General features: G+C 46.5%; 1 protein-coding gene across 2 annotated transcripts in view; it reads right to left on the reverse strand.

The window, feature by feature from the left end:
* Nucleotides 1-18,728, reverse strand: part of RDH5 (retinol dehydrogenase 5) — a 149,073-nt gene that overhangs the window by 41,033 nt on the left and 89,312 nt on the right. For both annotated transcript variants that reach the window (XM_063952663.1, XM_063952662.1), the window contains exon 3: nt 6,418-6,676. In XM_063952663.1, coding sequence (XP_063808733.1) covers nt 6,418-6,676 — 259 coding nt within the window. The remainder of the gene's footprint in view (nt 1-6,417; nt 6,677-18,728) is intronic.

The raw sequence follows: 18,728 nt of genomic DNA on the forward strand, positions 1-18,728 counted from the left end.
CTCAGAATTGGCGGCTTTATCTTATAAAAGCCCTTACCTGATTTTTCACACGGATGGGGCAGAATTGAGGACTCGTCCTCAATTTCTCCCAAAGGTGGTTTCAGCGTTTCACGTGAACCAGCCTATTGTGGTGCCTGCGGCTACTAGGGACTTGGAGGACTCCAAGTTACTGGACGTAGTCAGGGCCCTGAAAATATATATTTCCAGGACGGCTGGAGTCAGGAAATCTGACTCGCTGTTTATCCTGTATGCACCCAACAAGCTGGGTGCTCCTGCTTCTAAGCAGACGATTGCTCGTTGGATTTGTAGTACAATTCAGCTTGCACATTCTGTGGCAGGCCTGCCACAGCCAAAATCTGTAAAAGCCCATTCCACAAGGAAGGTGGGCTCATCTTGGGCGGCTGCCCGAGGGGTCTCGGCTTTACAACTTTGCCGAGCAGCTACTTGGTCAGGGGCAAACACGTTTGCTAAATTCTACAAATTTGATACCCTGGCTGAGGAGGACCTGGAGTTCTCTCATTCGGTGCTGCAGAGTCATCCGCACTCTCCCGCCCGTTTGGGAGCTTTGGTATAATCCCCATGGTCCTTACGGAGTCCCAGCATCCACTTAGGACGTTAGAGAAAATAAGAATTTACTTACCGATAATTCTATTTCTCATAGTCCGTAGTGGATGCTGGGCGCCCATCCCAAGTGCGGATTGTCTGCAATACTTGTATATAGTTATTGTTACAAAATTCGGGTTATTATTGTTGTGAGCCATCTTTTCAGAGGCTCCTTCGTTTATCATACTGTTAACTGGGTTCAGATCACAGGTTGTACGGTGTGATTGGTGTGGCTGGTATGAGTCTTACCCGGGATTCAATATCCTTCCTTATTATGTACGCTCGTCCGGGCACAGTATCCTAACTGAGGCTTGGAGGAGGGTCATAGGGGGAGGAGCCAGTGCACACCAGCTAGTTCAAGCTTTTACTTTTGTGCCCAGTCTCCTGCGGAGCCGCTATTCCCCATGGTCCTTACGGAGTCCCAGCATCCACTACGGACTATGAGAAATAGAATTATCGGTAAGTAAATTCTTATTTTTCTTATGGTCTGTACCGATTTTTGGCTCTCCAAACTTCCATTGAAAGTATAGGAAAAGGGGCGTGACCATGCACATTTACCCATGACCACGCCCCCTTTTCAAATGTGTAGCAATTTTTATGTGTAAATTGTTGGTGGGTATGTTGCTGCAGATGCAGTGGGCCGGTTTTGGGGTGTGGACCTGGAGCTGCAGCTCCACCAGCCCCATTGTTAATCCTGCTCTGGGAACACACATCAGCCAAAGGGCAGAGCCAGACCCGGCGCTACCCACTCAGCAAAGGGATGCAGTGCAGGTAGGCACCAGAGTGGAGAGGCGCTCTTCCTGCCCTGCATCCCTGTGCTGCGCCGTCTGTCCCCCTTGTTGCTGCTGCCGGCTGCTGTGCCGGTCACACTGTGACAGGCAGCAGCACCGGCAGCTTTAAGAGTCCTCTCCCCTCCCTGGCTGTGTGACAGCACGCCCACGCAGTGTGCACTGTGCAGGAACTGAAGATCTGAAAATGGGGCATATCTACACGGAACAGAGGGGTGGAGCTACACAGGACCAGGCTGATCATGATGAGGAGGAACAGGAGGAGGATGGACAGCTCCGGCCAGCCACACTTCCTTTGGTAAAGAGAGAGTGAGCTTCAGAAAGTGTTTATGTATGTGTGTGTGTGTATATCTGTTTGTGTATCTGTATGTGTGTGTATGTGTGACTGGGTGGGCAAAATGTGTGTAAGCGGCACTACCACAGGTGGAATTTTGTGTTAGCTGCACTACTATAGAGGGCATTTTGGGTAAGTGGCACTACTACGGAGGAATTTTGTGTAAGCGGCACTACGGGGGGATTTTGTGTAAGCGATACTACTACGGAGGGATTTTGTGTAAGAAGCACTACTACGGGGGGATTTTGTGTAAGTGACACTACTACGGAGGGATTTTGTGTAAGCGGCACTACTACGGGGGGATTTTGTGTAAGCGGCACTATTACAGGGACCATTTTGTGTAAGCGGCACTATTACAGGGACCATTTTGTGTAAGCGGCACTACTACAGAGGGGATTTTGTGTAAGTGGCACTACCACAGGTGGAATTTTGTGTAAGCGGCACTATTACAGGGGATATTTTGTGTAAGCGGCACTACTACGGGGGGCATTATGCGTACAAGTGGCACTACTACATTTGCAATTTTGTGTAATCGGCACTACTACAGTGGACATTATGAGTACAAGCGGCACTACTACAGGGGGAATTTTGTGTATAAAAAGCACTACTAGGTACGGTGTTATGTGAATAAGATTGTGCTACTGTGGCATAATTTGAAATGGGGGTACTACTGTGTGGCCATGCCCCTTCTGTGTAAGACCACACCCCTTTTTCGGTGTGCACCAAAGACGTGCGCTGTCCCTTTGTAAAGTATGGGAGGGCGCAAATTTATAGTTTGCAGGGGGGCGCCGAACACCCTAGCCCCAGCCCTGGGCAGAGCCTACCACTGGATGTAACCTGAGTGGGAGGGTGTTTCTCGCCCAATCAGCTGTGAACCTGATGTGACAGACCTGCTGCTAACCCAATGAGAGCTCCTAGCCACGCCCAGCGTTATACACACAGGCACAGAGTCACAGATCTGGACTATTATATAGATATATATATATGTATGTGTGTATATATATATATATATATATATATATATATATACACACACACAAGTCAAAGTATGTACGTATGTTTGTTCTTCGTAGGCTCCTATATGGCTTGATGGATCTGGCCCAAGCTTGGTACACTTAACTTTCATACTTAAAACGCGGGTGTGGTTTCAAGTGAAAAAAATCCACCCCTTTCAAGTCCATTGCTCTGTTTGTTTTTTGTCTGTCCGGTTATGAATTCGGACACACTTGCACCGATTGGGATGAAACCAACATAAGGTGGTCCAGTTGGATTCTGGACAGGTTTTAGGGGGGTAAGGGTCCCAGTTGGACCACATGGCGGAATGCACCTGGCAGAACTGGATTTGGATAAAAACTTCACAGAGTGGGAACACTGGGTCCCAAAAGACATACTAGGGGGTTGGGGTCGGTCGGATCTCAGAGCAAACACCGGGCAGAACTGTGACCCAGGGAGCCTGTTCTGGGCCTTCCACGGGATGGATTTGGAAAAAAATTCACAAAGTGGTAACATTGGATACCAGAAGACATACAAGGGGGTTGAGGTCCAAGTCTGACCTCCTGTTGGTGTTCACTGTCCAATCCTTTGACCCAGGGAGCCTGTTCAGTGCCTGCCACTGGATGGATTTGGATGAAAACGTCACATAGTGGTAACACTGGATCCCAGAATACATACTAGGGGGTTGAGGTCCTGGGAGATCACCCCAAAAACAAAAACAACACTAAGCAGCCACCTCATGGATGTGTTGGAAGAGCTACTAAGCTACTAATTATTCTCAACCTATTGATAACTGGAAAATGTAAACCCGGGCAAAGCAGTGTACTTCAGCTAGTATATATATATATATATATATATATATATATATATATATATATATATATATACACACACACACACACCCTCTATACACACACATATACTATACACAAAAATAAACAGGTTTGTCTATACTGTTGCAAATTGCATTTACACAGTATTTTTTAAAAACAGAGATCCTGCCTGCGTATTTAACACCTGCAGACTGGTACTTGGTAATATCACCTATTTCTGCAATAACAGCTTTAAGCATATTGGGGTGAGTTTATATCAGGTTTTCACAATGGGACTGATTCAGGTCCAGTTGCATTAAAGTAAAAGACACAACGTACCAATGTACGGTACATTGCGCATACGCAGAACCCATACTGCACTTGTGCAGTACAGGTCCTGCGGTGTCACTCACAAAGCGGCTTCAGGTGTTAGGTGATTGAGAGCCTGCAGCTGTTTGGGGGTAGGGAGGGGATGGAAATGGGCTCCATTTCACAAAACAAAGGTGTGTGGGAGTGCCAAGCTCAGGGTCTCAGTCTTCTGACTGAGATTTCCTGGCCTAAATCACTTCAGCACTGGATCACACTTGTCCTTGGATGCAGCACTGGATCACACTTGTCTTGGATGCAGCACTGGATCACACATGTATGCAGGACGTGTTTATTTATACCAGACTCATACTTCTGCATTACCATATGAAGCGCAGCTATGCTTTCTACAACCGAACCTGACTCTGGCCCAATGTTTGGGAGTCATTCTTCTTTAGGTTGTTTGGGTTGGTTGGTTGGATGATGCTTGTGGAAATGATGCCACAGATTGAGATCATCATCTTTTGGTTGTTCAACCCTGTTAATGTTGCTTTAGCCTTGTGATTGTGATCATTGTAATTTTTCTCCAGTTTTCTAGCAGACTGAAGTCTTGCAGTATCTTCCTCTATTTTACAGCATCCATCAGTCCTTCAATAATTGGCAGGGGTGTATTAACACCCAAGGGGAGCTGCGTGCAGTGGGCCCCCACTTCTGAGAAAAGTGGGCCCCCTCCTCAGCCAGACATCTAACCTTGTGTGCCTGCAAATGAGTCCCTACCATACCTACCAACTTCTGTGACAGCCGAGGAGGGACAGCAACGTGTGCCTTTGGTGTGCGCCTGGAATTGGGGGCATGGTCTCGTGGTAAGGAGCATGGCCCCCCCCCCCTTGCTATCGTTAACCATGCCCCTGTTTTCGTCACTATGGGGGCATGGACAGCACTTAGTGAGCTGTTAGCCATGCCCCCTGTCCATCTCTGTCGGGGAATAGACGATGTGCGCATGCGCACCGCATCTATTCTCCGCTGCTCTGCTCAGAGCAGTGAGTGATACTGCCCCCCACCACGGGACACTGCGACCCGCGGGTGGGACAGCAGGACAGACCATGAAAAACAGGGACTGTCCTGCCAAAATCGGGATAGTTGGGAGATATGCCGTGCTCCTTTGCTGCGCCATCTTCCCAGTGATATTCTGGAAAATAGCGCATATGCACAATAGAGCAAAGGCTGTGGCACAGTGCCAGAGACTTTGCTTTTACAGTGCGGTGACATCTTCCTGTAGATGTCATTAGGTAGATAGCACCGTGAAGGATGAGGGACTCATTTGCCGGCACACATGGTAGGGACACTGCTGGACCTAGGAATCTGTGTACACTGCACACCCTGCACCCATTATAATATAAATACGCCTATGCTCATTGGAATATAATTTTTCTGCCTTTTCCATTCTTGCACATGTCTATAACTGTATCTTTACTTTTTTATAGAATGCTCTTTGGTCTTCATTTTCACAACTTTGCTTCAGATTCACAATTTGACCAATGTTACTTGAATTAGGAGGTATTTTGTTCACAGCTGTCATTTAGCCAAGTAATAGTGTAATATCTTTCATCTGTGTAAACTGGGAGCTTCTACAGCACAGCGGCTGAATACTTATGTAAGCAGCATTGATCAGTTTATATTTTGTCTGAAAAAAAATTTTTGGTAAATAATGAATAATGAGCTTGAAAATTTACTTTAAGGAGTACATTTACTAAGCAGTGATAAGAATGGAGAAGTGAGCCAGTGGAGAAATTTCCCCATCAACCAATCAGCAGCTCTGTATCATTTTATAGTATGCAAATTATAGATGTTACTTCGGTGCTGATTGGTTGCCATGGGCAACTTCTGCACTGGCTCACTTCTCCACTCTTATCACTGCTTAGTAAATGTGCCCCTAAGTGCCTACTGGGTCTCATTAAGAACACTGGGGTCTATTTACTAAGCCTTAGATGGAGATAAAGTCCACGGAGATAAAGTACCAGCCAATCCGCTCCTAACTGACATGTCACAGACTGGGTTTGAAAAATGACAGTTAGGAGCTGATTGGCTGGTACCTTATCTCCGTGGACTTTATCTCCATCTAAGGCTTAGTAAATAGACCCCACTGTCTGGAACAATCAGTGTATCTAGTATGTAGGTGTCATTAGTAATGCAGACAAACCTGTTGAATACTTTTGCCAACTACTATCTATCTATCTATCTATCTATCTATCTATCTATCTATCTATCCACACACAGACTATCCATACTTACCTTTATCTCACCTCTCTTGCCTGGCAGTCCCTCCTAATGCCAGTGGCAATGCCAGTTAGATGGGGGTAGAATTGCCGTTGTGAGGGAAAATAAAATAAAGAATTTGGCACTTTCCATTGTAAAATTTTGGAAAGTAATATATACTACTAATTGTAGTTACAAAAGCTTCAATATGTATTTATATCACATAGCCAGTAAGTCATATACATATTGAACGGTTTATAGGGAGCTATGTGGTTTTGTATGTACATGAAGTTATCATGAAATAATATATACAATGTTCTCTTACCTCAGGCTGTCAGAGAACGCCTCCACAGCATACTTAGAGACACAGTAACCACCTCCGTTAGCTGATATTCTTCCAAGTACGCTGGCCATATTAACAATACGACCTTGGGCTTGCTTCACTAATGGCAGAAACCCTAATGTCACAGCAATTGTGCCAAATGTGTTTACTTCTATAATCTTTCGGTAATCTACCACTGTCATCCATTCAGTGGGGCCTATCGGATTGGCAACACCGGCATTGTTAACCAGACCATACAGACCTGTGGAGACATTAATAACGTCAGGAAATAGCAATAATTTCATGGTAGAGAGCCAACTGTACCTGTCATGTGTACCAGTTTTAGATAGAGTAGTGTTATTCTATATGTTTGTATTTATGTAGTTGCTCTGGATTAGTTATTATAATAGGAAATTATGGATTAAAATTTACCTACATCAGGATCGGTGATCAGTCGGCTGATCTGTGCAGTCAGCTGAGGTGTAGTGAAAGTCTCGGCCGGCACCTCAGCTGATCAGGTCACAGAGAAGGAGCTCACCGATCCCTGGTCTATGAATGGAGGTAAGATTTTTAATTATTTATTTTGTATTATAGCTATTTATTTTTCCTGTGATCAGCTTGTGGTCTATTAGACACACAGGCTGAACACAGAAGCTCTGGCCTTTGGGCCTGATTCATGTTTGTAAGTAAGGCAAAAAAGCAAGCATCTGGGCAAAACCATGGTGCACTGCAGGTGGTGCAGAAGTAACATGTGCAGAGAGAGTTAGATTTAGGTGGGGTGTGTTCAAACTCAAATATAAATTGCAGTGTTAAAACAAAGCTGTCTAATATTTGTGAGCTACATGCAAAAGCAGCGAGTATTTAACCTGCACGGAAACAATATAACCAACCCAAATCTAAATCTCTCTGCACATGTTACATCTGCAGTACAGCATGGTTTTGTCCAGTTGTGTGCTTTTTGCTTACAAACATGAGATGGGCCCTCTGCTCTGCCTGTCAGTATGCAGGAGTAGGGGTAACGGAGGGAAGCTTCTATAAGTTATTTTTGTGAGGCTACGTTTGTTATTATTCTACAATTTGGCTTTAGTAAATCTGAAACATTTCCCATTTCCCATTACAGGTATGGGAAATGTGATCTGCTTGCTAAAAATATGCAAATGTGTGGGCATCGAGGAGAACTTTGTGAATTATCCTCCAAAAGCCTTTTCATACATTTTAGTAATATTAAACTAATGTGAAGAGTGTGAAAACACCCGCTTCCAGATTATTTTAGCAAAGAAAAAAAAAAGATAAATATGACCCCCAGTCAGCTGAACTGATTAATAATACTGCCGATGGGCAGTGCCTAGCATGTTAATATAGATCTGTTGGGCTAAATTTATCAAGTGACGCTTTTGGTGTCATTTAGAAACTGACAGAAACAACCATCAATTGTAAAACTGATAGCATTTACTAAGCAGTGGTTTTGGGGTATGCGTATATCTCCAACTGTTAGAGATCGGCATTGTGCATTGCATTATTGATATGCTGCTGTGTTTTGGGAGAGCCGGAGCAGGGCAGTGACAGGCATCGTTCTACAAAACGTGGCTGTGTATTTTGCTTGTTGTAGTGTTCAGCTTCCAACTGCATAGAAGTCTAACTGTACAAAGTAACTTTGTGAAAAGTCTACTGATGCAGAAGAGACTTTTCCCCATGCATATACTCATGTACATGCACATCCACATAAATACATCATCTACAAGAGAGGTTGAACTGGAGGGAGTTGCCAATGCAACAAAAATAAGCCAGCATGGAGAAGCGATGTGGAACATTCCATTGTTTATTAGCTTGCGGAATCATCTTTATTAGCTAGAACTTAAAACACTTGCGTGTGGCTTTTTTTACATGCATTCAGGATTCTTGTCTCATTGGGGCAGATGTATTAACCTGGCATAAGGAAGTGATAAACCAGTGATATGTGCAAGGTGATAAAGGCACCAGCCAATCAGCTCCAATATGTAAATGAACAGTTAGGATCTGATTGGCTGGTGCGTTATCACCTTGCACATATCACTGGTTTATCACTTCCTTATGCCTTCTCCAGGTTAATACATCTGCTCCATTATTCCTTATACTAACCTGTTTTGTTTCATTTCAGTTTGAGAGATTTAATTTATGCAGTTATGGTTTCACCACAACACCTACATTAACCACTTAACTGACGATTTTTCCCTTCGAAGCCGTTCATAACATTGGTTTTTTTTAAAAATGCTTTATTTAATATAGTTTAAAAAATATTTTTCAAAATATTTGAATATTATATTATGCACATCTGCAGAACGGATCTCCTTGTCAAAAACTGGGAAACACAGTGGGGCGGCGCGGTCGCATGGGATCTGACCATCGGGGTAATTCTGAGTTCATCGCAGCAGGAATTTTGTTAGCAGTTGGGCAAAACGATGTGCACTGCAGGGGAGGCAGATATAACATGTGCAGAGAGAGTTAGATTTGGGTGGGTTATTTTGTTTCTGTGCAGGGTAAATACTGGCTGCTTTATTTTTACACTGCGAATTAGATTGTAGATTGAACACGCCCCACCCAAATCTAACTCTCTCTGCACATGTTACATCTGCCTCCCCTGCAGTGCACATGGTTTTGCCCAACTGCTAACAAAATTCCTGCTGCGATCAACTTGGAATTACCCCCTATGCCAGTTAAGTGGTTCAGGGGCTGAGGTGTGGACTTTGGGGATAATTCAGACCTGATCACCAGGGTGCGTTTTTTTTGTATCCCTGCGATCAGGTAGTCGCCGCCTACAGGAGGAGGGTTTTGGATGTGTGCAGGTGTGCGATCACATTTGTAGCAGAACTGCACAAACATAAGTTTGTGCAGTTTCTGCTCAGCCCAAGACTTACTCTGCTGCTGCGATGATCGGGGCCGGAGCTGACGTCAGAAACCCTCTCTCCAAATGCCTGGTCCCTCCTGTGTTTTCCGGACACTCCTTAAAAATGGTCAGTTGCCACCTACAAACACCCTCTTCCTGTCAATCTCCTTGCGATCACCGGTGTGTTCGGATTCTTTGCACCATCCCATCGCTGACTGGCGCTCCCCGTTGCTGCGGTCCGTCGTGCCTGCGCATTGCGGTGCATACGCATGCGCAGTCAGAGCCGGATTAAGGCTTCAGGGGGCCCGGGGTATGTAAAACAAGGGGGCCCTAAGGTCTAAAATTAAAATCATAACACACACACACACACACACACATATGTGTGTGTGTGTGTGTGTGTGTGTGTGTGTGTGTGTGTGTGTGTGTGTGTGTGTGTGTGTGTGTGTGTGTGTTCCGATCAGCTGGCATTCCCAATCACAGATCCATCTGCCACGGTGCCTATTAGCATATGTAGCATACACAAACTGGTCTCACTATCCACTAATAAAAGACAGCAGTCATGGCATTTTGCAACATTTTGGGCGTTTAATGCCCGTCTTCGGGTAACCACTACTGGTTGCCTAACGACGGGTATTAAATGCCCGAAACGTTGCAAAATGCCATGACTGCTGTCTTTTTATTAGCGGATTGTGAGACCATTGAGCGCCATTTCTATACACACACACTATATATATATTTCTCTGACGTCCTAGTGGATGCTGGGAACTCCATAAGGACCATGGGGAATAGCGGCTCCGCAGGAGACTGGGCACAAAAGTAAAAGCTTTAGGACTACCTGCTGTGCACTGGCTCCTCCCCCTATGACCCTCCTCCAAGCCTCAGTTAGATTGTTGTGCCCGAACGAGAAGGGTGCACACTAGGTGGCTCTCCTGAGCTGCTTAGTGAAAAAGTTTAAGTTAGGTTTTTTATTTTCAGTGAGTCCTGATGGCAACAGGCTCACTGCATCGAGGGACTAAGGGGAGAAGAAGCGAACTCACCTGCGTGCAGAGTGGATTGGGCTTCTTAGGCTACTGGACATTAGCTCCAGAGGGACCGATCACAGGCCCAGCCATGGATGGGTCCCAGAGCCGCGCCGCCGGCCCCCTTACAGAGCCAGAAGACAGAAGAGGTCCGGAAAATCGGCGGCAGAAGACGTCCTGTCTTCAACAAGGTAGCGCACAGCACCGCAGCTGTGCGCCATTGCTCTCAGCACACTTCACACTCCTGTCACTGAGGGTGCAGGGCGCTGGGGGGGGGGGGCGCCCTGAGACGCAATAAAAACACCTTGGATGGCGAAAAATGCATCACATATAGCTCCTGGGCTATATGGATGCATTTAACCCCTGCCAGTTTTCCTTAAAAAAGCGGTAGAAAGGCCGCCGAGAAGGGGGCGGAGCCTATCTCCTCAGCACACAAGCGCCATTTTCCCTCACAGCTCCGCTGGAAGGACGTCTCCCTGACTCTCCCCTGCAGTCCTGCACTACAGAAACAGGGTAAAACAAGAGAGGGGGGGCACTAAATTGGCATAAGAATCTATACAGCAGCTATATAAGGGAGAAACACTTATATAAGGTTGTCCCTATACATTATATATAGCGCTCTGGTGTGTGCTGGCAAACTCTCCCTCTGTCTCCCCAAAGGGCTAGTGGGGTCCTGTCCTCTATCAGAGCATTCCCTGTGTGTGTGCTGTGTGTCGGTACGTTTGTGTCGACATGTATGAGGAGGAAAATGGTGTGGAGGCGGAGCAATTTCCTGTAATAGTGATGTCACCCCCTAGGGAGTCGACACCTGACTGGATGGTCTTATGGAAGGAATTACGTGATAGCGTCAGCACTTTACAAAAGACTGTTGACGACAGGAGACAGCCGGCAAATCAGCTAGTGCCTGTCCAGGCGTATCAAACACCGTCAGGGGCTCTAAAGCGCCCGTTACCTCAGATGGTCGACACAGACCCAGACACGGACTCCAGTGTCGACGGTGAGGAGACAAACGTGACTTCCAGTAGGGCCACACGTTACATGATCACGGCAATGAAGGAGGTTTTGAACATTTCTGATACTACAAGTACCACAAAAAAGGGTATTATGTGGGGTGTGAAAAAACTACCCGTAGTTTTTCCTGAATCAGATGAATTAAATGAGGTGTGTGATGAAGCGTGGGTTTCCCCCGATAAAAAACTGATAATTTCTAAAAAATTATTGGCATTATACCCTTTCCCGCCAGAGGTTAGGGCGCGTTGGGAAACACCCCCTAGGGTAGATAAAGCGCTCACACGCTTATCAAAATAAGTGGCGTTACCGTCTCCTGATACGGCCGCCCTCAAGGAACCAGCTGATAGGAAGCTGGAAAATATCCTAAAAAGTATATACACACATACTGGTGTTATACTGCGACCAGCAATCGCCTCAGTCTGGATGTGCAGTGCTGGGGTGGCTTGGTCGGATTCCCTGACTGAAAATATTGATACCCTGGATAGGGACAGTATATTATTGACTATAGAGCATTTAAAGGATGCATTTCTATATATGCGAGATGCACAGAGGGATATTTGCACTCTGGCATCAAGAGTAAGTGCGCTGTCCATTTCTGCCAGAAGAGGGTTATGGACGCGACAGTGGTCAGGTGATGCGGATTCCAAACGGCATATGGAAGTATTGCCGTATAAAGGGGAGGAGTTATTTGGGGTTGGTCTATCGGACCTGGTGGCCACGGCAACGGCTGGGAAATCCACCTTTTTACCCCAAGTCACCTCTCAGCAGAAAAAGACACCGTCTTTTCAGGCTCAGTCCTTTCGTCCCCATAAGGGCAAGCGGGCAAAAGGCTCCTCATTTCTGCCCCGGGGCAGAGGAAGGGGAAAAAGACTGCATCAGGCAGCCTCTTCCCAGGAACAGAAGCCCTCCCTGAAGTCTGCTTTACCAACGTCTCCCTCCGACAGGGAGGCGGTATTGGAAGCCATTCACAAGCTGTATTCCCAGCAGGTGATAATCAAGGTACCCCTCCTGCAACAGGGAAAGGGGTATTATTCCACGCTGTTTGTGGTGCCGAAGCCAGACGGCTCGGTGAGACCTATTTTAAATCTGAAATCCTTGAACACTTACATACAAAAGGATCAAATTCAAGATGGTGTCACTCAGAGCAGTGATAGCGAACCTGGAAGAAGGGGACTATATGGTGTCTCTGGACATCAAGGATGCTTACCTCCATGTCCCAATTTGCCCTTCTCACCAAGGGTACCTCAGTTTTGTGGTACAGAACTGTCATTATCAGTTTCAGACGCTGCCGTTTGGATTGTCCACGGCACCCCGGGTCTTTACCAAGGTAATGGCCGAAATGATGATTCTTCTTCGAAGAAAAGGCGTCTTAATTATCCCTTACTTGGACGATCTCCTGATAAGGGCAAGGTCCAGGGAACAGTTAGAGGTCGGAGTAGCACTATCTCAAGTAGTGTTACGACAGCACGGGTGGATTCTAAATATTCCAAAATTGCAGCTGATTCCGACGACACGTCTGCTGTTCCTAGGGATGATTCTGGACACAGTCCAGAAAAAGGTGTTTCTCCCGGAGGAGAAAGCCAGGGAGTTATCCGAGCTAGTCAGGAACCTCCTAAAACCAGGTCAAGTGTCAGTGCATCAATGCACAAGGGTCCTGGGAAAAATGGTGGCTTCTTACGAAGCGATTCCATTCGGCAGATTCCACGCAAGAACCTTTCAGTGGGATCTGCTGGACAAATGGTCCGGATCGCATCTTCAGATGCATCAGCGGATAACCCTGTCTCCAAGGACAAGGGTGTCTCTCCTGTGGTGGTTGCAGAGTGCTCATCTTCTAGAGGGCCGCAGATTCGGCATTCAGGACTGGGTCCTGGTGACCACGGATGCCAGCCTGGGAGGCTGGGGAGCAGTCACACAGGGAAGAAATTTCCAGGGCTTGTGGTCAAGCATGGAAACGTCATTTCACATAAATATCCTGGAACTAAGGGCCATTTACAATGCCCTAAGTCAAGCAAGGCCTCTGCTTCAGGGTCAGCCGGTGTTGATCCAGTCGGACAACATCACGGCAGTCGCCCACGTAAACAGACAGGGCGGCACAAGAAGCAGGAGAGCGATGGCAGAAGCTGCAAGGATTCTTCGCTGGGCGGAAAATCATGTGATAGCACTGTCAGCAGTGTTCATTCCCGGAGTGGACAACTGGGAAGCAGATTTTCTCAGCAGACACGATCTCCACCCGGGAGAGTGGGGACTTCATCCAGAAGTCTTCCAATTGATTGTAAACCGTTGGGTAAAAACCAAAGGTGGACATGATGGCGTCCCGCCTCAACAAAAAACTAGACAGGTATTGCGCCAGGTCAAGGGACCCTCAGGCAATAGCGGTGGACGCTCTGGTAACACCGTGGGTGTACCAGTCAGTGTATGTGTTCCCTCCTCTGCCTCTCATACCCAAGGTACTGAGGATTATAAAACGGAGAGGAGTAAGAACTATACTCGTGGCTCCGGATTGGCCAAAAAGGACTTGGTACCCGGAACTTCAGGAGATGCTAACGGAGGATCCGTGGCCTCTACCTCTAAGAAGGGACCTGCTTCAGCAAGGACCCTGTCTGTTCCAAGACTTACCGCGGCTGCGTTTGACGGCATGGCGGTTGAACGCCGGATCCTGAAGGAGAAAGGCATTCCAGATGAAGTCATCCCTACCCTGATCAAAGCCAGGAAGGATGTAACTGCACAACATTATCACCGTATTTGGAGGAAATATGTTGCGTGGTGCGAGGCCAGGAAGGCCCCGACAGAGGAATTTCAACTAGGTCGTTTCCTGCATTTCCTGCAAACAGGACTGTCCATGGGCCTAAAATTAGGATCCATTAAGGTTCAAATTTCGGCCTTGTCGATTTTCTTCCAGAAAGAATTGGCTTCAGTTCCTGAAGTCCAGACTTTTGTAAAGGGGGTACTGCATATACAGCCTCCCTTTGTGCCTCCAGTGGCACCCTGGGATCTCAATGTGGTTTTGGGATTCCTAAAATCACATTGGTTCGAACCACTTGCCACAGTGGATTTAAAATATCTCACATGGAAAGTGGTAATGCTGTTAGCCCTGGCTTCAGCCAGGCGTATCTCAGAATTGGCGGCTTTATCCTATAAAAGCCCTTACCTAATTTTTCATGCGGACAGGGCAGAATTGAGGACTCGTCCTCAATTTCTCCCTAAGGTGGTTTCAGCATTTCACTTGAACCAGCCTATTGTGGTGCCTGCGGCTACTAGGGACTTGGAGGACTCCAAGTTGCTGGACGTAGTCAGGGCCCTGAAAATATATGTTTCCAGGACGGCTGGAGTCAGAAAATCTGACTCGCTGTTTATCCTGTATGCACCCAACAAGCTGGGTGCTCCTGCTTCTAAGCAGACTATTGCTCGTTGGATTAGTAGTACAATTCAGCTTGCACATTCTGTGGCAGGCCTGCCACAGCCTAAATCTGTAAAAGCCCATTCCACAAGGAAGGTGGGCTCATCTTGGGCGGCTGCCCGAGGGGTCTCGGCTTTACAACTTTGCCGAGCAGCTACTTGGTCAGGGGCAAACACGTTTGCTAAATTCTACAAATTTGATACCCTGGCTGAGGAGGACCTGGAGTTCTCTCATTCGGTGCTGCAGAGTCATCCGCACTCTCCCGCCCGTTTGGGAGCTTTGGTATAATCCCCATGGTCCTTACGGAGTTCCCAGCATCCACTAGGACGTCAGAGAAAATAAGAATTTACTTACCGATAATTCTATTTCTCGTAGTCCGTAGTGGATGCTGGGCGCCCATCCCAAGTGCGGATTGTCTGCAATACTTGTACATAGTTATTGTTAACTAAATCGGGTTATTATTGTTGTGAGCCATCTTTTCAGAGGCTCCTCTGTTATCATGCTGTTAACTGGGTTCAGATCACAGGTTGTACGGTGTGATTGGTGTGGCTGGTATGAGTCTTACCCGGGATTCAATATCCTTCCTTATTGTGTACGCTCGTCCGGGCACAGTATCCTAACTGAGGCTTGGAGGAGGGTCATAGGGGGAGGAGCCAGTGCACACCAGGTAGTCCTAAAGCTTTTACTTTTGTGCCCAGTCTCCTGCGGAGCCACTATTCCCCATGGTCCTTACGGAGTTCCCAGCATCCACTACGGACTACGAGAAATAGAATTATCGGTAAGTAAATTCTTATTATATATATATATATATATATATATATATATATATATATAAAAACATACATATATATATATAAACATACTGTATATAATATATAAATATATTAACACACAAATATATATATATATATATTATATCTATCTATATATATATATATATATATATATATATAATAGACACAGCTCATTAACTTAAACTGTAAGTAGCATAAAAGAAAGTTCAGACAGCCTTTCTTACTTTTGCACTGTTGTGCTGACGACGTGAACAGGAGGAGAGCCCGTTCCTCTCACCAGGTACTTCAACCTCCGTCCTCTACCCGCGCCGAGGCACGTCCAGGACCCCTCCTCCTTCCCCTGCAGCCTGCGCTCCATACAGTCACGGAGCCGCACGCTGCAGAATCACTTCTCATTGAACAGCTGAGCCGTCTGCAGTGCTGGCGGCTGCTTGACGGCTGTCAGTGGGGTAAGCAGCGTCGCAGATCGGATCGGTAATAGAGATCCGATGGGTGGCGGGGGGCCCTCTCACAGCGTGGGGCCCAGGGGTACTTACCCCCGGAGCTCCCCCCTTAATCCGGCTCTGTGCGCAGTTCAGACCTGATCGCAGCCTGTGAGAAAACGCACAGCAGCAATCAGGTCTGAATTACCCCCATTGACTGTTGTATTGGAAAACCTTTATTCTAGTGTTGTTAGCCATTCAGTGTAGCTTACAGAAAGATGTTAGAAGTAGATTTGTAGTCTTCATGGATCTCCTATCATGGTGCTCTCACTTGTCACTTTATAGTTTTCCTCCACATGTACTTCCTGCCAGCAGCTCCCTGCTCCTCTTTCCTTCCCTTCCCTTACTTTTCCTCTTCTTCCTCTGTCCCTCTAGGCCCCCACTTTCTTCTTTTTTAATTATTCCTTTTTTCACCTGTATCTTCCATGCCTTTAATTAATCCCAATGATAGTTTATTGTAATTTACACAACAGTGCCAAAAGTAGCAGTATGTAAAGACAATGGTGGTCATTCCGAGGGGATTGCTAGCTGCATTTGTTCGCAGCGCAGCAATCAGGCTAAAAAATGGCAGTTCTGCGCATGCGTATGCAACGCAATGCGCACGCGCGATGTACGGGCACAACGAACTATGCAGTTTTGCACAGGGTCTAGCGATGCATTCAGTCGCACTGGTTGCCGCAGAGTGATTGACATGAAGTGGGCGTTTCTGGGTGGCAACTGACCTTTTACAGGGAGTGTTCGGAAAAACGCAGGCGTGCCAGGGAAAATGCAGGCATGGCTGGGCGAACGCTGGGCGGGTGTGTGACGTCAAATCTGGAACTTTATAGTCTGAAGTGATCGCAAGCACTGAGTAGGTTTTGAGCTACTCTGAAACTACACAAAAAATTTTTGCAGGCGCTCTGCGATAAAAACGTTCGCACTTCTGCTAAGCTAAAATACACTCCCAGTGGGCGGCGGTATAGCGTTTGCACGGCTGCTAAAAACTGCTAGCGAGCGATCAACTCGGAATGACCCCCAATGGTAGGTAGCGCCACCATACTTTGACGTCTTGGAAATGCCCAGACTTGCATCAGTTGTAATCTGACATCTCGTGAGCCAGTTTGAATATCAGCTGGGCTACTCATGGCAAGGCGATGTGAACTGTCGGACAGGGCATGGTAGTGTGTTCCTGATGGATTGGACATTCCATTGCCAAAGTTGTGCGGACATTCAACTGTCCTCGATCTACGGTTTCATGTGTGTACCGGGAATAACTCATAGAAGGCATTCGATCATCAAGCCCCTCCACGTGGGGCTTAATGATCGTTACCAGCGTCGTCTGGCCAGAATTGTCGGTGGTAACACACAGCCAACACTGGCTTAGATCACATCCACATGGATTGTACCAGATGCATATGCAGCAGGTCAGTGCAGCATTCTTTAGCTTCCATGGGAGATGAGAGAAGACCCACCAGAGTGTCCCTGTTAATGTTTTGTTCATATGTTTGTAAATCCAGTCATACAGAGACATGTGAGTTCACTGCTGTGCTGTTTTATTCCATCATCAACTCCAGGCACACTGCACACTGGACCACCCACTTCCCAGCATCCCCCTGGTCCCAGGGACCATCACTGAAGATTCAGGCTTACACATATTAGTAAGGGAGTGTCTACAAATATTAAGCATTCTAATACACTAACATCACATCCTCTTTTCTTTAAAGATAAGCCCTGTACGCTTCAATGCAACAATTAACAACGTCATATTAAGAACATCATCTAACACGTTTCAATGAGTCTCTCAGGTCTGCGTATTTCCCTTTTGGGTCTTTCATACATAGTCTGTGTTTCATCTACCATGTTGGACCTTTCTAGAATCGTGGTTTGTTCACCATTATGACTTGAGGATCATCATACATGTCAGATGAAGGGTATTCTTCAGTCATGTTGTCTTCATTATGGTTAGGTTGAGATCTTAAATCCACCCGATTTCTTCTTACTTCCATTCCACGCTCTGTACGTATAGTGGGGGTCATTCCGAGTTGTTCGCTCGCAAGCTGCTTTTAGCAGCTTTGCACACGCTGAGCCGCCACCTACTGGGAGTGAATCTTAGCATATTAAAATTGCGAACGAAAGATTAGCAGAATTGCGAATAGACACTTCTTAGCAGTTTCTGAGTAGCTCCAGACTTACTCGGCATCTGCGATCAGTTCAGTCAGTTTCGTTCCTGGTTTGACGTCACAAACACACCCAGCGTTCGCCCAGACACTCCTCCGTTTCTCCAGCCACTCCCGCGTTTTTCCCAGAAACGGTAGCGTTTTTTCACACACTCCCATAAAACGGCCTGTTTCCTCCCAGAAACACCCACTTCCTGTCAATCACATTACGATCACCAGAACGAAGAAAAAACCTCGTAATGCCGTGAGTAAAATTCCTAACTGCATAGAAAATTTACTTGGCGCAGTCGCACTGCGGACATTGCGCATGCGCATTAGCGACTATTCGCTCCGTTGCGACAAAAAAATAACGAGCGAACAACTCGGAATGACCCCCAGTATAAGATCTTGGTGCTACTTGTGCTTGCACAATACCTTCCTGGACCCAAATACCTTTCTCGTGATCTCTGAGACGGACTTGGTCACCGGATTTTAGATCAGATAAGCTTTTTGTTCGCCTGTCATGGAACAGTTTCTGTTTTGCCTGTTGACGTTCCTTACTCAGTCTGACCAACGCTGAGTTATGTGTATTAAGCAGTTCATCATGTATCGG

This window comes from Pseudophryne corroboree, chromosome 2, assembly GCF_028390025.1.
Source record: "Pseudophryne corroboree isolate aPseCor3 chromosome 2, aPseCor3.hap2, whole genome shotgun sequence".
Classification (NCBI taxonomy): domain Eukaryota; kingdom Metazoa; phylum Chordata; class Amphibia; order Anura; family Myobatrachidae; genus Pseudophryne; species Pseudophryne corroboree.